We start from the raw sequence: 24,152 nt of genomic DNA on the forward strand, positions 1-24,152 counted from the left end.
TTTTCCACATACAAATTTTTTGATACAAAAAAATTAGTTTTTGAAAATATGCCATCTCAAAAAAAATTGGAAAAAATCACAATGCTAGCTCTGAGTATTGCGCAATATTTAAGTATAATGTTATGGGGTGCACTCTACAATAATTTGAGCTATGATTTTTTTGACACCGAAGTTGAGTAAAATGAGTACATTACAATTAAAAAAAAAAATAAAATTAAATTTTGTTTAGAATTTTTTTGAGTATGCAATTTTGTAGCCCATTAAATTTGAGAACAATAAAGTGCAAGTGTTAAGCTACTGCAAAATTGCGTTGATTTTTAATATTGTTTATGCTCATGGCTTCTTGATTTTTTTTCTTTATCGATGAAAATGCCTAAAACCGTTTTCAAAGAAAATTAAAAAAAAAATTAACGGCAGTTTTGCAATCGCTTAAAAATTTAATGGGCTATAAAACTGCATATTCAAAAAAATTCTAAAAAAGTTTAAAAAATTTGTAAATTGGTAATGTACTCATTTTACTCAACTTGGGTGTAAAAAAAATTCATAACTCAAATTATTGTAGAGTGCACCTGTACCCCATAACATTATACTTAAATATTGCGCAATACTCAGAGCTAGCATCGTGATTTTTTCCAATTTTTTTGAGATGGCCTCTTTTCAAAAACTAATTTTTTTTTTTTAAATTTGTATGTGGAAAATTTTTCAAGAAAATATTTTGTTTCGTAGGGAATTTTGATGTGTGTATGTGTGATTTTATCGATAAAAACGTTTTAATTGCGTATGCATGTTCACTTTCAGCAAACTGTGAGCACTGGTTGGGGAAATCTTCGGTAGATTGGGCAAATCGCTAATTGGGCCAAAATTAGAGCCCAATCGGGAAAAACTTTTGGCTCTGATGGAGCAACCTCAAAAAATTTCCAGCAAGGAAACTTTATCATAATAGGCAACAATTTTTGTGCCCTCAACTGGCACGAAAATCTGCTAGCATCATATAAGTGCATTTTCAGAAAAAAAAATCATAACTCGAAAACGATGAATTTTAGCATATTGCTACTCACTTTCCCCCGGCCTGGGTGTTTTGAGATGGAATGAGCCATATACATATATGTACATTATACTACGTTCAAATTGGCTCCTTTTAACTTGTTAAATGAAAAAGAGCTTTTTGGAAAACACAATAGTCCATAATGAACATTTGGAGTTAACTTTGATGGTTGTTTGATTACCATAACAATTCGAAAAAAATATTCAAGATCAAGTTTTTGTGTTTCAATTTGTTTTGTGCGAATGTCTGCTTCATGATATTAACGCATACGGATAACTTAGAGACTTCAAAATGTTTAGTTCCTATGCACTATTTATCTCTGCGTACGATGAGACCTCATGGGAAATAACTAATTACCGCGTGGGTCTCCTTTTAGGCGGGCAGACATGCATACCATTTTGATATTTTTTGATAATTTTTAATTTTTAATAATTTTCTGAATATACATTTTTTGAACGTTGGCGTGTCAAATGGAAGCTTTTGGGTCTTGGCCGGAGCAGAAAGCTTTCTGATACAACTCTGCGCTGAACTGGTTTTCAAACGAGTTAAGGCGCTGACCCAATGCAGGCTTGCTTTGCACGCCTTACTTACTTTAATTTGCTTTGATTTACTTCAAAAACTCGTTTGGCCAAATGACGGCTTGGAACGCGTTCAAAGCTACCAGCTGTGTAGTTAAAAAATTAAGGTCTGTTCCCTTACACTAAGAATAATTCTCCCACAAAATTCCAGAAAACTAAAAAAAAGTACAAACAATCTTTTCAGATTTATTTTTAAATTGATTCGAATTTGAATGCATTTCAAAGGAATGATAATAATTATACATATATAACTATAGGTACATTTATTAAAAACAAAAAAAAAATCCAATTCTTCAAGAGACGACTGACCAGTAGTTTGACATCATAAATATCGCTAGCTAGTAAGAGAAATTAAAGATTAATGTACTTGTTTTATTTTTTCTTATTTATATTCAATGAAAGGCAAATTTTCTAAGTCCAGAAGAGGCCCCGAAAATCCGATAAGGCCAAAATAATACGAAATCTTTTAATAAAGATCGAATCCTTTTGATTCGTATGGAGTTTTGCTTTGCTTTAAACACGCAAAATGTTGTATTCAAAGTTCCTGTAAAATTTGTAAAAATGGACTTAGCAACTTTTCAGCCAGCGATATGTTAAATATAAATATGGAAACATATAATCATTTTTATTAAACTTTGAATAACTTATATTATATATATTTTTTTTAATTACGTAAAAAAAATTTTGTACATAAAAGTATGCAGCAGTTTCTTTGAAACGATTTAGAACGGGAACATACCTTTTTGTCAAAAGCCTACGAAACGCTTTCAAATAAAACATTTGCCTATTTGAAACTTTGAGGCGCTTAAAGCAAGTAAAGCAAAGCTGCCATTTGGCCAGCCTTCATACATTTTAGTATATTCCAAATAACTTTTGACAGTTCTCAAAGCGAGGCAAGCAAAGCAAGCCTGCATTGGGCCAATTACCTTTAAATGATTTAACTGGTTCAATTTTCCAACAACAATTGCATGCGATTTAACTTGTTTATGAACATGTTTTGTTCATTTGACTGTTTCAAGTCCATTTAACATGTTTAGCTCGTCAATTTGAACGTAGTATTAGAGTGGTTCAAACATTTTTTTTTTGGAAATTCATAAACGCTACCTCAAATTATTGTTGTTTGTGATAAAAATAGAGAAACGTGTTTTATTTTTTTGAAAAAAGTTTTTTTTAGAGGTCGCGCTGGGCGCTTTTTTTTATAAAAACGCTGATGTTCTCAATTTTTTTATTTTCTTGATATGTTAAAATTCAGGTAAAAATGTGGTTTTTGCATATAATTACTCCAGTATTATTGGGGAACATTCCCTTAATTACATAACTGTCTTGGGAAGTTAGAATGGGCCTATTGCCCGAAAATATGCTCTCGAAAAGAGACTATTAAAATTGAGACGTTGATACTGAACGATTTACGCGTTGTCATAGGTTGGAACTTGTTATCAGGGGGTTTCTGGGGTTGCTAATTAGGAATCTGAAGTCACTTTTTCAAAATTCAAAATGGCGGATCCAAAATGGCGATTAATTAAAAAAATGGTTGGATTTGTTCGAAAACTGGCACTTGAGAGTTTTTGGGTCCGCCGAATCTGAAGTCAATTGTTTTAAATTCAAAATGGCGGATCCAATATGGCGATCAAATAAAAAAAAACTACTAAAATTAAAACGTTGATTCTGAACGTTTTAAGCATTGCACACTGGGAGTATTCGTGTTTTTTTTTTGCATAAATTCGACAAATGTAGTTGCAGAGTTACAAATTAGCACATTTACTAATAAGACTATGTTTATTAAATAAGCGAAGTTGCAGAGCGATACGAAGACGCACACTGTTACCGCCCACATTGCTACCATTCTGAATGGGTTTATCTATACGCAGTCCCATTTCCTCCCATATTCTCTTTTGTATATTTTGTTTTTGGACCATCATTTTCTCATTTTCCTTCTTATCTCTTATGTGACATTTATTTAGTCCAATTCTATAAGAGATGTTGAGTACAAACTCGAGAAACTGGATCCAATCATGGAGAGGACTTATGGTATATTGTAGGCTTCCAGGTTTTGGCTTAAATGTCGTAAAATAAACATAAATTTCCATAAAAATTTTTTGGGCTTGCTCCACAGATGGGACACAATTGACAAGATTTTGTCCCCGTTAAAATGCTTAAAGCCTTGCCGTCGATTAAAGTCATATGATACGGTGATATTTCTTTCATTTAAAATAGTATACACAAACGGCAACCAACTTCGAATGTGTATCTAAATTCCTTTTTTCGGTAAGAATGTGTTCCTTGCTTTCTTTAGCAAACCCCAGTTTTAGCGGTCTACAAAATCTTACAGACTGAGGTGTGCGATTTATCCACAAAACTGTTCCCAAATCATCCGTTAGTTTGGGTAGTATAACGGTTGTAACAAACAAAGATTGATCAATGGCAACCGGTTCGCTTACAAAAGATCTTTGTTTATACGTACTCTGTCCAGTTGATCCATCGAACCCATAGCTCAAAATTAGTTTGACGTTCGCGAGATTTTCAAATTTATTAAAAACTTCCTCTTGCAAGATCATATTTAATTCGACTAATTTCGATTTTGCAAAGAAACTTTAGCCATAGTTTCCGTAACAGTTATTCCCGTGGGGCTGCACTGTAATTTAGCCTCTCTAACTTTGTCATAACTTGGGTATATGGCACAAAAATGCTCTTTATTTAAACGCCGAGTATTGATATTGGTTTTAGCTTAGAGAATTTTCAAGCAAGAACGCAAGAGCTTCATTAGGGGTAAGTGGTATCGGTTTCGGTGAAAACAATTTATTTTTCATTTCACTTGATCGGTTCGAATCTAGTATAGAAGGGTCAGCATAAATACCACATCTTTGTCATTTGATTCTTCGCTGGAACCGCTGCTGCATGCAAAAGGAGGCTTGTCTCGTTTTCTTGGCTATGCGCCAGATTGGATGCCAGCTTCCGTTTTAGTCGCGACCTGCATCGTTTTAAAATAAACCAGGTCATCCTACTTTCCTTTTCAATGTTGCTTCCGAATCTTTAGAATCCACTACAATACTCATCTTCAATGCAAGCCAATTTGAATGCTTTAACTTAAAAGTGGATCAAGTTGGTAATTTTTTTTCATGTATAGGTCGAAACTCTTAATTTTTTTTCATTATATCTGTTGTGTTTATAGTGAGCAAGTTACCAGCGTTGAGTTGTTTGAAAATCCAGTTTGAAAGTGCTTTAACATTTCGATTATTATCGATCCAAACGTTAAGAAAGGTTGTATGGCTGAAATCAAACTTAGCTGAAAAACTAAAAAATATGGAGAATGGGCAAAATTGGGCAAAAAGTACTGATAACATGTTAAAATGCATACTTTCATGCAGGTAATAACATAGTTACATTTTGGCACAAGTTGGCAGAAAGTTATTTTAAACTTTACGATACATCGTTACATTAATTCATTTAGTTTTATCAAATAAATAAATAAATAAATGTAAGACATACCGAAACAATACACAGTCAAACAATTTAATGAACTCAACTCGATATTTAAGCAATGTTTATAATTTACATACTTTGGCCTTTGTTTTTCATACTTAACAGGAATGTTTTTGTGATACGGGCTAACTTTAACAGCCGCGAGGTTCAGGAAAATTTTCGTGGCACTTTTAGCAAAGCAAACAGCTGACCGTGCATATGACTTTGCGAGCACGGTGAGATGACAGGGTTGTAGCCAAACAAATATTTTACATAATTTTATTATGTTCAAAGAGTATACTTAAAGAAAACATAATTAAAATTAAAATAAATTATCAACAATATATCTAATTTATGCAAAAAAAACGCGAATCCTCCCAGTGTGGGTTGCTGATTACGAATCTGTTGTCAGATTTTCACAATTCGAAATGGTGGATCCAAAATGGCGACCAACTTAAAAAAAATTATTGGATTTGTTTGAAACTCGTAACCGCCATTTTGAATTTTAAAAATCTGACAACAGATTCGTAATCAGTAACCCCAGAAACCCCCTGGAAACGAGTTTCAACCCTTGAAAATGCTTAAAACGTTCAGTATCAACGTTTTAATTTTAGTAGTTTTTTTTTTTAATTTGGTCGCCATATCAGATCCGCCATTTTGAATTTAAAAAAATTTACTTCAGATTCCTAATCGGCGACCTCAAAAACTTACAAGTGCCGGTTTTCAAACAAATCCAATAATTAAAAAAAAAAATTAATCGCCATTTTGGTTCCGCAATTTTGAACTTGAAAAACTGACTTCAGATTCCTAATTAGCAACCCCAGAAACCCCCTAGTAACAAGTTCCAACCCATGACAACGCCTAAATCGTTCAGTATCAACGTTTTAATTTTACTAATGTCTTTTCGAGAGAATATTTTCGGGAACTAGGCCCATTCTAACTGTCCAAGGTGTGTAATTAAGGGAATGTTCCACAATAATACCAGAGTAATTATATGTAAAAACCACATTTTCAACACATGTCACAAAAATAAAAAATTGCGAACATCAGCGTTTTTTATAAAAACCCGACCAGCGCGACCTCTAAAAAACTTTTTTTCAAAATAAAAAAATACGTGCCTCTTTTTTTATCACAAATAACAATTTTGTAATTTAGCGTTTATGATTTTCCAAAAAGAGTGTTTTTATGAACCACTCTAATGTACATAGATATGTATATGTGCTGAGCCAAAAGCATAATTTTAGTTTTGCAGATCTTCCGCAGTATCGCTGCCTACATTCGCACGAACGTAGCAATGCTTTGCTCGATATGAAACAAAAACAGGGACGAAAGCGAATAAATGGAACAATTTTTCATTCTCTTTTGTCCCGCTGAGACGTTGCCTATCGAAATTAACTTAGCAGTGCTTCGCCCAATGTAAAAATTTTAAAATCTTTCGACTCAAATATTTCGGGAGTGGTTTAATGTATTTTAAATCTTAAAAGTTTCAGATCGAAAACTTTAATTTGACGTATAACTTGTCACTGTACGATTTGTAGATCGCTGGGAATAAGCGCCTTGTTTTAGAATAATATATATGTACAGCTGCGAGCATTGAAATAGTAGTGGGCACTCACACTACACATTTTATGAAATTTTTAAATATCGAAGTAACATATGCATTTATTGTTAGTATAAATTATTGAACATTTTCTCAAATAAGATAATAGATGAAAAAACTTTTATTTGCATAAGAACTTAAACAATGCATTTTTAATTAAAAAAAAACAAATCACGTCTATAGGTGAATACCTTTAATTTGACACCACATTTTGAAACTCGAGAGAACGGTGTAAATCTGATTCTCTGCACTAAAAAAAATGTGTAACAGGCGGCAACTCTTTTTAAAAAAATTAGAGGTTCTTCCTTGCAGATCTATAGACCAAGCCCGTTTATATGGCATATGATATCATTTTTTTAAATTGCGCGAACGGTGTAAGTCTTATGATTTTTTTAGCAGGTGGCAACCCTATTCAAAATAATGAAACCTTCTTGCACATCTAGAGGCCCAGCCCTCTAATTTGGAACCTATTTTTTTCTAATACAATGAACGGTGCAGGTTTTATAATTTTAAAAAGGGCAACCCTTTCCAAAAAAGTCATACCTTGCTGTACATTTAGAGGCCAAGCCCTTTAATTTGGAGCCTCAGTTTTGAAAATCGGATGATCTGTGCAGATCTGATGCCGTTAACAAAAGATGCCTTCATGTATTGTATTTATACATAGTACATACATATTTAGATTTGATCTAACCCTGGTATTTGTGTATTGGGGAGTTATTAAAATCCAGATAGGAGCTTTTAAACTATTAAATTCGAGTATACACAACTCTGTAATACTTGATTTGTTACTTTGACTTTTATTTTTGCCTGAAAAAATAAAAGGCAACAATTACCGATTATTTTCTGCTCAAAAAAGTAAAAGGCAAATTTTAACTTTTATATTTGCCATAAAAAAAAAAGCAGATATAATCGGTACTATTTGCTCAAAATGATAAAAGTCAGATTTTTAAAAGTCATGGAGAAATCACAGTCTACAATGTGAAATGAGTCTAATGGTACCTTTAAAAAAGCTATAGCATAATTTTTTCACTATGCCTTTTTGATGTCAACAATTGTAAAATAACTTTTATTTTCAGTCTCTGGAAAAAACTAAATTACGAATACTTCAGAGAGTGACTACGAATTTAAATACTTTAAAAATTAGATTTGTAACCTTCGGGCAACTTCATCCCTCATTTCCCCTCCATCTACAGCCGCCTGGTAATCATTGTCACTCTCGTCTTCAGCATTTCTACTTGTCATTTCCAGATCATGGCCATTCTCTTCATTCATCTGTATGTTACGCCTGCGGCAAATGTTGTGTAGCGCACAGCAAACGTTGATTAGTTGAGCAACAAACTTTGGTTCGTAGTGAAGAGTTCCTTGCAAGCATCGGAATCGGCTTTTTAATAAACCGATTGTACGCTCAATTATGTTGCGAGCAGAAGCGTGTCTCTTATTAAAGGCATGTTCTATTGATCCATGCTGTGGGTTCCTATATGGCGTCATTACGACGGTTTCCAAAGCGTAGCCGGAATCTGCCAAAATCCAAGTGTTTTGAGCGCGATTGTTGCTATAAAATTGCCTTGCATAAGTTTGATTCCAAATAAATGAATCATGACATGAACCCGGGTGGCCCGCATCTACTGCCACTATTTCCATATTGTAATTACAAATCTGTTAATATAATAAATATATACGCGTTTTTATTACAAATAAATTTGTTTATTATTTAACAGCTTACCACCATTGCATTTGTGTTAAAGTATCCCTTCCTATTAAAAAACAGAGACTCGTCATCCCTTGGTTTTGACACTTTTATGTGTGTTCCATCCACACACCCAATGACACCGGGAAAATTGAATTCCCCATAAAAATGCTCTTTTGATGCGTTCATCTCCGCGGGCGACATCCTCAGCTGAATGTATTCTTCACAAAGCAGCTCTCCAGCTCCTGTACAGCAAAGTGCAATACCTTGAAAAAGGTGCTTCTGCCTATGTTGACATCTTGATCTTTAGAAATCCCCAACTGATAGGAGCCAGTTGCTAAAAACCGGAGTGTGGCTGCCAGTTGCGTAGTCGGTGTAATAAAACAATGCCTTTCCGCTAACCTACTTCCTATTTTATCTAACAGCATTTTGAAAACATCTTTATTTACGCGATAAGACTCTATAAACCTAAAAAGTATGTACAGATCAAGTTAGACAAAGAAAATTACATTGAAGGGTCAACTTACTTGGAGTCCAACTTTTGAAATATGTCTACATTCATCCTTAGCTGACGATTTTTTTGTTTTAAGCGTGCAATAACACGTCTTCTTGCCTCAGCCCACCCAAAAATCATTGGCGCTGGCATTTTATCAATTTTTTTAGATTTAAATTAATTTAATTGGTTTTACACAAAAGTTTCAATTTTTAATATATTTTTTTTCTGTGCTTTAAATACCTACTTTGGTTTCTTTCTTTATTATGATTTTTTTGGACCAATCTTAAAAAAAACTACTATGTAGACACAAAAGGAGAAAGTGTGCACTGTAATTCTCAAACAAATTTTCGTGATTTGCTTTTGATGTCGTTTCAATAATTTCAAATGGGTCTCTTTGGGGAATTTATTTTTAGCAAAAATTATAAAAAATTGCCGGGAATATTTTTTCATAGGGATATATGTACATTGGATCCTTGGCTAAAAACTTCTGTGGTAAAACTGTCTCTTCTTTGCTATTTAAAGTCAAAGAGTAAGTTCCATCAATAGGGATTTCCAGAATTATGTTCAAGAATAACAATTTATTTTCCGTATCCACCTATTTAGCTCGCTATAAGCACAAATTTTTCAAACCATTCGCTGATGAAAGTATTAAAAATTAATTAAAAAAAACAAAAATTGAAAAACGCTGATAAGTTGCAGATTCCCCAAATTCCGAAACAGCCAAAGGAATGAGAAGGAAGAATTCTTTTTAAAAACTTTAAAACAACCTAACATATGTATCTGGTTTGGCTTGTAAGCGCTGTTTAAACAACGATCTCGACATTGTGCTAGATTCTAATTGTTTCTTAAAAAGACTTAACATCCGCATTGACATCCGCATCCGCGGATGTTAGCTGTTAGATATTCGCATCCGCATTCGCATCCGCGGATGTCTAAAATTCCACATTCGCAACATCCCTAGTACGTACCATACATGTGCGAACATTTATGACAAAGAAGAGAGCGTGCACATTCATAATATGATACACCGATATAAGTTATTTTATTTTATTGATAAAGAAAAGGATAAAGTCAAAGGTAAAAATAAAAACAAAAACAAAGATGCGTTAAGATAAATGCAAAAATTAAGATCAAGGTAAATTTAAAAATTTTACTAATATAAGGGCAAAGGTGCAGGTGAATATGTAGATGTAGAAAATGATAAACATAAAGATGATAAAGATGAATATTAAGAAACAGATGACGATGAGTAAAGATGAAGATAAAGGAAGAAAGATTAAAATAAAGGTAATTATAAAAAAGAGATTTGATATGTTTCTACGCACTTCTACGGTACCCTGCGTACACGTTCGTGGGTAAACGCGCTCTAACACTTATTTTTCCCCTTCCAGCGATAAGTGTCCGTGTCCAACAGCAACGGAAAAAGATATGCAAATAACCCTTTCCCACTGAGAGGAGCACACATGTACAAAAAATAAACCACCTTTTCTGTTTTGTGGGTTATTGTTTCTTTTAAATTTGACGGTTATTTTGAGACACTTTCAAAGTGGAGAGGGATATTTTTTGTAAATCTAAGAGTACCATGTGAAATACAAAAAAGTAAAAATTAAAAATTAAATTTGGGAAAAAACTGGGGCGACTTTCTTTCTTAGTAAATTTTGCTTGCTTCTCGAAGCATCATTTGCAAGGCCCAGGATCAGGATTTTGACAATTTAGAAATTAGAAATAGTTGACATTTTAGAGACCGAATAATTTGAAAAAAAAAATCAAATCAGCTGATCTACTGATACTACCTGTTCAATGTGCCTTGGGTAGAACAAAGTATTGCAAAGAAGTACATTTGACTGTACTTCGGCTCAAAAAGAAGTACTGTACTTCCGAAAGAAGTACGGTAGGTCACATTAATAATAACCCAAAAAATTTCCAATAGAGCACTGAATCGAGAGCGTAATAACACGGGAGAGGTGCAAATTCTTGCTAGTGAAATGCTAGCAGAAATTAGCTAGCGGAAGAAGAATAAATGTCAAAAGCCGCCATTTGTTGAAATGGGTAAGCATAAACAAAAGTAAAATGAGTGGAAATCAAAATATTAATGATGTACTCGACTGTGTAAGTGCTTGCGTGTAAAGCAAAGTGTTAAAAACTGATTTATAAATAGTAAAATGGTTACAGCGGAATGTCAAAACGGTGCAACATTTACATACTCACTTGCAAGTTTTTACTAGTTCAATAACTTTTTCTGCTAGTTTTCTCTTTTTCTCAATTTCACGTTCTATTTTGCTTTTACGCTCTCAATTTCTTTATTAAAAAAAGCATGAATAAATTCTTGAGTTTTTGAGATTGCAATTAAAATGTTTGATTGAATCAGTGATTTGATTGCAATTACAATCATTGCAATCAAATGTGCTTACAATTAAATTGATTGTAGTTTTTACAATCAAAAAAATGTAATCAATTTTGATTCTAATTCTATTACTAGCACAATCATTGATTGCTAAAAAAATGAATGTATTGCAAATTTTTACAGCTGTGTTCTAGAAACGAGAAAACTTGTATACTACTGGCATAATATATATACCGAAAATCAGTAAAAAAAATTTTACGGTAGGTGTAAATAACGCACGAAAAAGCGGTTTAACCTTTACACTGAATCGAAATAAACTGTTCAAAAACTGCGCTTAGAAATGGCATATTTTTTATATTGAAAATGTATATCACACAAAATATTTTGGTACATTTTTGACTTTTGTTCTACTTGAGCTGACATATGCACATATGTATGTATTTGCCCGTAAAGATTTTTAAAGTTTTACATTAAGCAATTTTAAAATGTAAAACTGAATCCCACACACGCATTCGCATTTTCAATTTCCAACAACAATAATTTTGAATTTTGAACTCTCGCCAGACTAAAAAATTAAGATAAGTGCCACAAGAGATTATTTTACGAGATTTAGTCGATTGGGTATTTGAACCTCAGCATGGTGTAATTAATCAAAACCTCTGGAAGGATCGATCTACTTCGTGTCCAAAAAATAACCACTGTACGATTGTTAATAAAGAAATGGTTAATATGTTGTCCGAAGAAGAAATGGCGTTGATATTAGGGATGTTAATTTTTCGCCTTTTTCCGATCCCAGGATTTTTGGGATGGCGTTGTCACATTCCTGGGATTACGGGATTAGTCCCGGGATATAGATATTCATTACTTTTCAACAACTTGAATCGAAAAAATTGCTTCTATATTGTTTGAGAAGCTCTCCTGCCATGAAATAAATAATAAATAAATGGGTTTGAAACCATGGTACAATAATTACAGGTATTGTCTTCCCAGAGAGCGCATATTCCGATCTGCCTTATTTAAAAAATATCATTGTTGCCCACACTAAAACGTTTACTGCTGGAATAAACCCTTTTTCCATACCCCATATACCATATATGTTTAGTAGTGCGATTCCTATTTTTCCTAACGACCGATATTCGTTATTGATAATGAACGACGTTTGTAGCTTGCAGTAGCGAATACTTCGATAAAGAAGTTTACGACGATTGTCGTTAATTACAAAGACAAATATGGCAATATTGACGTTTGACACTCAATATTTAAAAGAAAATTGTTGTTGTTGTGCGTATTATTGTTGTCGGGATTGTTGTAAGTGAATACAATATGAAAAAAAGCGCAAGAGCTACTACGGAGCAGTACCATAGGATGCTGGACTTTTTCTTTGGCAATAAGGGCCTCGTGCAAGGCGAATTTAAGAACACTGAAAATAAAATTTCGTAAAAGTGCTACGAAAATCTTTCGTAGTGTTGGTTTTTGTACAATGTACGAAACTTTCGTTCATAATACGAACACATTTTTCACAACGAAACAAGATTTTACGAACCATACGTAAATATAACGAAATGACTTTCGTACGGCATTTTTTCAGTACAATTTACGAAATCTAACGTTTATTTTACGAAACACATTCGTAAAGCACTGAACAGATCTCTGTACGAATAATTTTGTATATTGTAAGAAGGCATTCGTAATATTTACGTATGGTTTTAAATTTACGAAATCTACAATTCTGTATTCGTACAATTTAATTAATACTTTCGTATAAAGTACTAGTGCAGAAACATGTTTTTTTAAATTCGTACAACATACGAATATCTTCGTACAATATACTCAATTACCGGCAGTTTAATATTTCATCATATTTTTTGCATCGCGTGTCATTGCGGAATAAATTGTTGGCTGCTGTGAAGCGTATAATATAATTTTACACGTTTTAAAAATGGATTTGCTGGATAAAAAAATAATACAAAATTAAATATTAAAGCTGTGGATATACTATGCTTTTAAGCTTTTTAACATCGCCTACGCTGCACCTTGCGCTGCAATGTGGGACTTGATAAATAGGCAATTTCATCAGTTACCTATCAACGGCAAGCCTAAGCCAGGAGCACTACTTAATGTTTATTAAAAGTAAGTACATGTATGACTTTTCACTGAAACTCGCTTTTCAGACGTCTTATAATTTTCCTTTAATTTATAGTCGTCAAGGAAACAAACATCGATGAAGCTGCGAATCTGTCAAGTGCCTCTACATAAAAATATTATAATGTTAAAGAAAGTAAAACCAGTATTTTGTATACTTTTTCATATTTTATATCTTATTATATTTAGTTTTGTTGAATCTCATAGTTTAACACTTTGCATCAATATACTTTATTGAATGAAGCCTAAGCAATAAAAAATATATGACTCATTTTTGTGTACAATTGTGTGTGACGTTCTTCAGCATATTAAAGCAAAAAACCTGTGGACGTGGGGCATTAACAAAATGCGTTGTATGAGGACAGGGAAGTTGTTAACACTATAAAAAACATGACTAAAATTATATTTTAATCAAACGTTTTGTTAAACAAAAACGCCTAAAACTAACGATAAAAACAAAATAAAAGTGTTGTGTTATAATTCGTAATATGTTTTTTACAGTGTGGAGAATGAAAGCAAAATCGCACATTCTACGAAACAAGCGCAGATTTTACGAAAGTAACTTCGTTAAATATACGAATTATTTCTGTGTATTTTACAAAAATTTCGTACGAAATTCGTTAGTAAACAGTACGAAATTCTTTAGTAAATAGTACTAAATTCTTTAGTAAATAGTACGAATACATTCGTAAAATGTACTAAAAATCTGATGCCTCATATTTTCGTAGTATGTACGAAAACGGTTTTGTACAATCAACGAAAACTTTCGTGGCTCAAAATGACGAAAAATTTCGTAAGATTTACGCAAGTTTTCGTTATATTAACGCAGATTTTATTTTCAGTGAAGCTGGTGTTAGCCGTATATAAATAAAAAATTACACTAACAAATTATACGCACAATTACTGTATGAATTACAACAAACACATAATTTTGACATTATGCTTTCCACGTCTAAAAATTCAGCCGTGCCTCTAGTTTTCGACGTAACGGTACATGAAAATTTGCTTAAATTTTAACTTTTTTATAAATAACTTCGACAAAGTCCATTAAAGTCACTATAAAAAACAGTCATGTAAAAAATTTTATCAAAACAACACTAAAACTGAGTTATTTACAAACAAGTTAAAATTCTAGCAAAAGTTCAAGTATCGTTATCTCGAAAACTGGAGCCAATCTGTCAAAACTAGGGTAGCCATTGAATTTAGAATGCCCCATTTAAGTGAGATCAACTATCAAAACCTTTGCCTAAGTTTTCAACTTGCACAGTTTAATAAATGTAGGAATGGCCTTCCCGTTTCTTCCTCTTCGTATACAAAACGCGGTTATTTAATTTAATAAATTAATATTACATACTGTTTATTTAACAAAACGCACATATTACAATTAAACAACTTAAACTAGCAGAACATTGTTCTGCGCTCTTCTCTATACCCTTTCGTTAAATAGTTCGATAAGTTAGATTCCTCTATCAGCGATGCCGTTTTGGTCCAATTGGACCAAAATTGGTAGCTTCATTCTCCTTTGGTAGCTTGGTTGGTTGGATGAAGCTATGGTAGGCAAAAATGTTTTGAAGTACAACCAAATTTGCAATTACACGTTCAAAAAATTGCTTTCCCTTTGCTCACATGAATGAGATTTCTTTGTTTTTTTTTTTCATATTTTATTAAGCAGACAATTTTCTGCAAACAACAACCCACTTCCCAAAGCTATGACCGAAAAATTGGTGATGGGCAATTTACAAAGTGTGAGTCTGTGGATTTTTTTCTTTTAAATTCATAAAATGTCTGATTTTGTGTTTTCACACACAAAGAAAAATGTTTGATATGAACTGAATTAATCTCAAAGGTATTTAAATTTATTACTTAAGTTTTTTATACAATACGTTAATTCTTTTATTTAAAGGCCCGAATTTGTTTTCTTTAACGTTATAGATTAGTATGAATGGTTAATTTTTTGCTGCTAATTTGTGTAGCTAGAAGCCTCGTAATTTCAAGAAATCTCGCTTTAATGATGAAAAAATGTTTGGTAGTTTGGAAACTGATTTGGTAGGCGTTTTGGTCCCTAAAAATATATTTAAGTGGCAAGACTGTCCTCTATTCGTTATGTAGGGCTGCATTTCTATGTTACTAACTCTGAATGGGCAATTAGTCCTAGCATCGTAAGTACTGTCCGTAAACTAATCCCACATAAATAAAAAGAATAATCAGGGCTATCACGGAATCCATCGTAGAAAATCTACGAATTCAAATGCCCGCTACGAATACGAAAAAATTGCTATCACTGAATCCGAGTGAACTCGAAAATATCGTTGCCAGCTTCGAATGCTGGTTCGAAATCAGTTAGTTCAAAGAAAACAACAGACATTTATGTATGTCATTTTGCTCACGCTGCCCCATCAGGCGCAATGGCCGAGTGTGCAAAGCACTAGACTGCCAATTGAGAGAGCCGAGTTCGAGTCCGAGTCGTGGGGCCGTGGAAATTTTTTTTCATTTAATTTTTGTTTATTTTCTTAATAATTTTTTTTTTAGTTTATTTTTAGCTTAGATTTTATTATTTTAAATACAAAAATATTTTTTTTTAAATACATTTTTATGATATTAAGGTAATTAGGTTTATTTCCTAATAAATTGTTGCTAAACTATTATTTCCTCGATTCATACAAAATATTAATTCATTAAATAGCGTCTAGGAGATGAATGCGTGTATGTACATACATATATATGTATGTATGGCATTGGTATTTTACGTCTACGTTTACACAAATATATGGAATTATATCAAACTATAACAAATCTGGAGTATAATAAATATTTAATATTAAAAATAATGCGGCTTTATTCCACTATTTTTAAGATTGAGGGATTTTAAATTTTGTTCCGACAGCATAATCTCGTCGCACGGGAAGCACTTCCATATAAAATGTGGGCAAAAATAGAATTATGGACGGCTTTAAATGAAAATTCGCCTCTTAGTAAAAGTGAGGACGCTAAATTCAAAAATGCAATTGGTTTTTGGGTAACTTTCATACTTTCACTGTAAATGCAGTTGAAGTTGAAAATTTGGGTTATTGTGGCTTTTACATAGGTATGTACATATAGTTCGTTCTATTTTCAAAAGTGAGGTGTAAAATGACAGGGCGTGGCCTGTAGATGTGCAATAAATTGTTATTTTTAAAGGGGTTGCCACCTGTTACAAATTTTATTAAAATTATATAAGTTAAATGAATTAGATTAGATTAGATATTTTAAATATGGGTATCAATTGAACAAGTTTTGAAAATACTTTACCTCTAAATGACACGTAGAAGGGTTGCCACATGTTTAAAAAATCAAATTATCTTTAATTAAGGGAAAAGGGTAACTGAAATATGTATATCAATATGAGTATCAAACAAATGAAAAAATTTGACATATTTAGCAAGAAATAAGTGGAGAGTAAAAACATTCCTGAGTTACTTTAAGATCCCAAGAATTAAAAAGGAATGTAATCAAAACAAATCACTGATTGGCAATGTAAGTATTTGTAATAAACAACAAATACGATGGCGTAATCCTATGGTTTGACGTAATTATTATTTTAATTTAACTACGCTATTCGTAATATTTTTAAGCTAAAATCTTCTTAAACCTCTTTCGTCTGACTACCTTATGGTGATACCTATCTACTTCAATTACCTAATTCCTTAAATTCAAGTGGATTTTGATTTTTTAAACAGGTGGCAACTCTCTACATGTAGCTAACACACATTTCGATTTCGATTCGACACCCAGGGTGAAAAGTCATGCGTGTCGAGCTTGTAGGCAAGAAGTGTAGGGAAGTCAGCGGGGTAAGCAAGCACGCACGGTGAGCGAAATCGAGGCGTTTTTTTGACGTTTCGCTTTCATCGAATTCACTTTTTCGTATTTTTACTTTGAGTTCACGATTCGCTCCGCTTTAAAAATGAGGACAAAAGAGTTGACCATAGAAAATTTTACGCTTGAATGTCAAAAAAACGCAAGAAACGCCGCAAAGAAAAAGTCATCGTGTAAATGCGCGAGCATTTTCGAAGACTTTTTAAAAACGAAGTCGTCGTGTAAAGTGGCCCTTAATTGCCAGGGTTTGCAACGTGGAAGTGTGAAGCGGATAAATGTTCAGTACAGACGTTTTAACGCGATGCAAAAGTCACTGAGTAATTGCATTATTCTGCGCCCTGTAAACGTTAGCGGGCAATACTAAAGGTAGAGGCAAATAGGTCTGTTATTGAAGAAAAGAAATAAAGAAAGAGTGGATTCAAAATATAAAAAAAAAAAATCTTAGAAAACACTAAAATATGAAACGTATCCGAATCCCACACTGAAAATAAAATCTGCGTAAATATAACGAAAAATTGCGTACATTTTAAGAAAATGTTCCTTTTGAGCCACGAAAGTTTTCGTTGATTGTACAAAACCGTTTTCGTACATACTACGAAAATATGAGACATCAGATCTTTACGAACGCTTTCGTACTATTTACGAATGAATTTCGTACTATTCACTAAAGAATTTCGTAGTATTTCTTTATTTTTTTACGAAATTTTTGTAAAATTCACAAAAATAATTCGTATATTTAACGAAATTATTTTCCTAAAATCTGCGGTTGTTTCGTAGAATTTGCGATTGCTTTCATTCGCCACACTGTAAAAAACATAGTACGAACTATAACACAACACTTTTATTTTGTTTTTATCCTTGATTTTAAGCATTTTTCTTTAACAAAATGTTTTGCAAAAACGTCTAACATTAATGATTAAAATATAATGAAAGTGTTGTGTTATAATTTGAGCTATGTTTTATATAGTGTAAAGAATAAAAACAATAATACATTATACGAAAGAAGTGCAGATATTACAAGTATAACTGTCGTAAATAGTAAGTCTTACCTAAATTTTCTAACTACTCTGCAGTTTAAAATTAATAAAAAAGGTTATTTTACCTATAAAACTTAAGTCTTTTATTTATATGCATACGAATAGTTTATATACTACATATTTTTTTATTGCTTAGCCTTCATTCAGTATATTGATGCAAAGTGTTAAATTATGAAACTCAACAAAACCCTAAATAAATATAATAACATAAGAAAGAAAGAATATAAAAAATACTGGTTTCACTTTCTTAAACATTATAATATTTTTATGTGGAGGTACTTGGCAGATTCGCAGCTTCCTCGATGTTTGTTTCCTTGGCGACTATAAATTGAAGGAAAATTATAAGGCGTCTGAAAAGCAAGTTTCAGTAAAAATCATAAATGTACTTACTTAAAATTTGATTAAGTAGACGCACTACTGGCTTCCGGCTTGGGCTTGCCGTTGATAGGTAATGATGCCTATTTATGAAGTTCCACATAACAGCGCAAGGCTCAGCGTAGGCGATGTTAAAAACATTGTATGCTTAAAATAATATATCCACAGCTTTTATATTTAATTTTGTATTAAATTTTTTTTACTTTTAAAATTGTATTAGACGTCTCACAGCAGGTTGGGGAAATCTTCGGTAGATTGGGCAGATCGCTCATTGGGCCCCAATTGGGCCAAAATTAAAGCCCAATTGGGAAAAACTTTTGGCTCTGATCGGGCAACCTCACAAAATTTCCAGCAAGGAAACTTTATCATAATGGGCAACAATTTGTGTGCTCTCAACTGGCACGAAAATCTACTAGCATCATATACACTCGTGTCTGGATATAGTGAACTAATTTTTGCATGGCCTGTTCACAGCATCCAGGTTGTTCACTATATTAAGGTTGACTTATTTTGTTCAAAAACTTGTTTTATTTGCTCAAAATTCATGTTTGTGTATGTAAGTGCAACAGATCTTTGGAATAAATGTATACTTAGGGAAATATAAATGGACATATGAATGTTTATTGAAAGAATTCGCGAATAGATGTTTGCTTCATGCATAAGGAAATTGACTTTTGGGCCGCTTTTCACGTAGAGTTCCCAATACTATTATGCCAGCATAGTCAGTTTTTAATAGCTTCAGTGGCTTTCATAGCTTTTCCGATCTGTTCTTCGCCTTGGTCATCATCACCAATTTCCGCAGTATCCTCGGCATCTTTCTCTAAATCAATTGGTTCGTCGTCTTCGATTGTATTCCAATTTTAGATATCATTTTCGGTGTAGGTTTCCTAAGACAATTAAAGTACATAAAAACGAAATGGGCAGGTGAATGTCAATAGGGTCAATAAAATTACCTTCGGTATTACAACTTTCAGCAGACCCTGTATATCATCGATTTCTTTATATTTTTCCTGCAATATTTTTTGGCGAAGTAAGCTCAGAGGAACATCATCGTCTTCATCCTCGCTTTCATTTGGCTCTGTGGCATTGAAACATTCTAATAAAGGCTTCCAACATTTCGCTGTTACACTTGCCTTCAGCTGATTCCAAGCAAGCATTAAAAATGATACAGCATCTTCAAAAGTTAAAGTTTTTAAAAATTGTGTGATGTCATCTTTTCCTACAGCTAATAACAGCAGATGTTTTTTGTAGTACAGCTTAGTTTAGCGAATCACATTTTGATCCATAGGCTGAATAAAAGGCGTTAAATTTGGAGGCATATAAACCACGAATATTGAGCCATCAGCAGTTTTAAGTTCAAAATCTGGCGGATGGCTAAGGGCGTTATCAAGCAATAGGATAGCTTTGGTTGGTAAACCCTTTTGTAGCAAATAATTTTGAACCTAATAACAATTAAAAACGAAAAAATACTCGGTAAAACTGTTAGGAATTTAAAATGTATTACGTGAGGGACGAAGCAATGGGGAAACCATTCTATGAAGATGTCTGCAGTTGCACCATAAATTTCTGATTTTTTCAACAATATCAGATTTTTGCTTCAACGAGAGGAGTTTCCTCGCAGACATGATAACACTTAAAAATTATTTAAATGCTAAATATTAGCACACAAAAAATAAAAAATAAAAAACACGTAAAACAGCGCATGTTCACGCACAAGCGGTTGGAACTCGACAAGAACCAAATAAACATTAGCATCAAATAGAAGCAGCTTTTCTAGTAATAAACATAAAGTGATAAATTTCAGGGAGTAACCGCTTTCATTTCCGGTTAAATTTGGTATTTTTTCGTCAATTTATGCTTGCCGTTGCTTTTAAAATTTTGTTCACTACTTAGAGGCTTTCGATTGTTCACTATTCAGAGTACTCTGTGTAAATATTTCGGTGTTCACTATATGGAGGTGTTCACTATAGCCGGCGTTCGCTATATAGAGACACGACCGTAAGTACATTTTCAGAAAAAAAAATCATAACTCGAAAACGATGAATTTTAGCATATTGCTACTCGTACTGAAAATAGTTTATACTATTCCCTAATAGACAAAAAAGGATGTGCAAATTTGAAAAAAATCAATTTGAAAAAAAAAATTTGTTTATGAACAATAATTAATTATTAATAAACAATTACTGATGTTTAGTTCACTAAATCGATTCAGTAGATCAATATCTGCAATTTAAAAAAAAATCGTTAAAATCCTTGCTTTTTTGCGGCAGTTATAACCGATTTCATCAAAAGTTGCTATTAAGAGAGGAAAAAAAAACGTTCGTACTCAAAAAGAAAAAAATTCATTATTCGAAAAATTCGCATTTCTGAGCAAAAAGAAAAAATACGTGTCTCCTTAAATTGTTCAAGGACCAATCCCTGTGAGTTTTATCGCAAACTTAAATTCACTTTCCCCCGGCCTGGGTGATTTGAGATGGAATGAGCCATATATCGTCGCTGGAATAATGAAATAGTGTAACATGAAAAGTATAGTTTTGAGAAAAACGAATTGGAAGTTTTTATAAACCATTACAAACCATACAAATACAATTTCGTTTTTGGGGAATAAATTAGTGAGCCAAAGAGATATTTAAGAAAACTTAAGATTTTTCTAATAGATTAAAGGATTGTCGATCCAATGGTGCAATTATCGAATAATAGTGTATGTGGCATTTACACTGTTTCTTTATTCGAGCGACGATATACATTAGAATGGTTTAATAAACACTCTTTTTGGAAATAAATAAACGCTACATCAAAATATTTGTGAGAAAAAATACGATTTTTTTTAGTTAAAAAAAAAATTTATTGGAGGTCGCGCTAGTCGGCTTTTCATAAAAACGCTGATGTTTTCATTTTTTTTATTTTCGTGACATGTTAAATTGCAGTTACAAATGTTGTTTTTACATTTAATTACTCAGGTATTACTTGGGGAATGCCGTGCGTAAGTAAAAAAGAAAAGTTGTTACAATTATATTTCGAAGCAGCCTTAACTGATATACTTTTTCTTGAAGTACTCGAGAACAATAAGATATCATGTGTTTCGCGACTTTGAAATTTCAGTGATTGCCAGCTCAAATATTATGGTAATGTCACAATCTTGTCACAGGAGAGTTTCCAAACTCAGTAATCAGCTGTGTCGCAAAGTGGCAAGTTTTGCAACAAATGCGACATTTGCAACAACTTTACGACGCTTCGTGAATCCCACTAATATACTTTTAAAATTCCAAACTCAAACTCAAACACACATTCTCATTTTCAATATCAAACAACAAAAGTTCTGAACAATTTTATTTTTTTACTTCCAAATTTATGAGATTTGGATAATGTTTTTATCATGATAATTTCTATGAAATACGATGCAGAAAAATGCGTTTCTCTCATATTTTTTTATATTCCCTGTCAGCATTTTGTTTATTATTCTCTTGATTGTCATCTGGCTGTTGTTGTTGTTGTTGTGGTAGGGGCTACAACAACCCCGCCCAGATCGGCTGATATCTCAGTCGTTGTCGTCGAGTTCCACTAACGGCAGCCCCAAGAAGCATGCAGCCTCTATGGGGTCAGTCCATAGGGACGACGCCGTTAGGGTTGTGGGGTTTTCCGGGCATGCGAAGAGATGTTTCGAGTCGTGAGGGGTCTCTCCGCATGCCGGACATTCGTTCGGCACATCCGCATTTAACCTACACAGGTAGGAATTTAGCCTGCTGCAGTAGCCAGAGCGAAGTTGGGCTATTGTCGTTCTGGTCTCCCGAGGCAGATGGAGCTCCGTCATGTCAATGTCCGGTGTTTGTGTGCCTAGAACGACATTCACAGGTCTTGAGTCTACATAACTCGAGACTGCGTCCCTGTGAATGCCGTTCAGGGCCTGTCTATGAGCTGACGGGTCCAGAGGTTGCTTAATGAATCTCTGGACTTCGTCCGTCAGTTCATATAGATGCCTCCTGACGTGCCTCAGCGAGTTCTCCTCTGCTAGCAGCTGTATATTTGGGTGGCCACATCTGTGGCTCCCAACAAGAAACTGCTTGCAGAGCATCGTGTTGTGCTCCCTAATTGGGAGCATTTTTGCCTCATCGTGGAGGTGGTGTTCTGGTGTCATCAGGAGGCATCCTGTCGCTGTCCTGAGTGCTGTATTTTGTACCGTCTGTAGCTTCGTCCACTGCGTCCTACTAGTCCCCGGCGACCACACTGGTCCTGCGTAGTTTACAGCCGGCCGGCCTATAGCCTTGTATTTTGCCAGCAACTGTCGAATGTTACTCCGTTTACTGTTTAGGATTATTCACCGTCGGAATTGGTGTGTCATCGACGTGAATTCCTAGCGGTAGCCTGACCTCCTTCGTCCAGGTTGTGAACAGGGTCGCAGAGGATTTCGTAGGGGAGAGGTACCCGTTTACTTTCGAGCACAGGTCATCAATTCCATTCCCAGTCGCCATGATCGAGCAATCGTCGGCGTAAGAGACAATCGAGACTCCCTCTGGTGGTTGAGGGAGCTTTGAAATGTAAAAGTTAAACAGTAGTGGGGAAAAGACACCACGCTGTGGATCACCCTGTTTGATTTTTCTAAATTTGCTCGATTTGTCTCTAAACATTACCGACGAGTGTCGACCGCTCAGATAATTTGCCGACCACCGTTTGAGCCTCTGTGGGAGAGGAAGCCTCTATATCTTCTAGTAGCGTGGAATGGCTGACAGTGTCAAAAGCCTTTGACAGGTCCAACGCTACTAGAATCGTTCTCTCACAGGGACGGTTACGGTTAAGGCCACGAGTTATTTATTATTTATTTATTTATTTATTTCAATTACGGTACAAATCAGGGTTCGGAAATTCTCATTTATGATTATTCGTTTTCATTCTTTTACGAGATTTATCGCGATCGATAATATTCCAAGTCTATTTTTGCATTCTTTTATCGCGAGTGAAAAATGCAAACAAATTTATCATCTCTCACATTCGGAATGCGATCGACAAACAAATTTTCGCTGCTTTTCATTCGCGATCGAAAAAAGCAAAGAAATTTCCTCTCACTCGAATATGAGAAGTCCGAGCATTGCCGATGTCGGCCTCTCATAAATAAGAAAAACGATGCAAATAATCCATTCGCGATCACTCACAACAGCTTATCGCGATAAACTTTTCGCGAAAAATTTTCAACGACGTTGTATGGGAGATATTTTTCGCGTTTGTTTTGGGTATGCATTTTGTTATGCATACAGCGTACATACATATGTACATATGTATATGTAAGTAATGCAAGCAAATGCTTTTCGGTTGGAAGGAATGTGGGAATATGCACAAATATATGAATTATGGTGGAAACATATATGTATGTATCTACATATCCATACATAAATTACGTACATGCATACGTGTAGTTAAAGTATATTCCAAGCGTACACTTTTCAGTATAATGGATGCATGTTATTTTATTATAATGATTGCGTTTATTTTTAACCGACTTCCAAAAAAGGAGGAGGTTATCAGTTCGTCGGAATCTTGTTTTT

The 24,152-nt window shown here is 33.7% G+C and overlaps 1 protein-coding gene across 3 annotated transcripts in view; it reads right to left on the reverse strand.

The window, feature by feature from the left end:
- The window catches only part of LOC118735168, a 136,152-nt gene that overhangs the window by 82,729 nt on the left and 29,271 nt on the right, over window positions 1-24,152 (reverse strand). Inside the window, exons 2-3 of one of the 3 annotated variants that reach the window (XM_036464810.1) lie at window positions 19,569-19,789; window positions 18,847-19,502 (exon numbers count right to left, since the gene is read on the reverse strand). The exons of the other annotated variants lie outside the window; for them this stretch is intronic. Coding sequence (XP_036320703.1) covers window positions 19,476-19,502; window positions 19,569-19,772 — 231 coding nt within the window. The 5' untranslated portion in view covers window positions 19,773-19,789 and the 3' untranslated portion in view covers window positions 18,847-19,475. Of the gene's footprint in view, window positions 1-18,846; window positions 19,503-19,568; window positions 19,790-24,152 lie in introns of those variants that run through there. 3 annotated transcript variants of the gene reach the window in all.

This window comes from Rhagoletis pomonella, unplaced genomic scaffold (genome assembly GCF_013731165.1).
Source record: "Rhagoletis pomonella isolate Grant_MI unplaced genomic scaffold, Rhpom_1.0 Rhpom_scaffold_00003, whole genome shotgun sequence".
NCBI lineage: Eukaryota > Metazoa > Arthropoda > Insecta > Diptera > Tephritidae > Rhagoletis > Rhagoletis pomonella.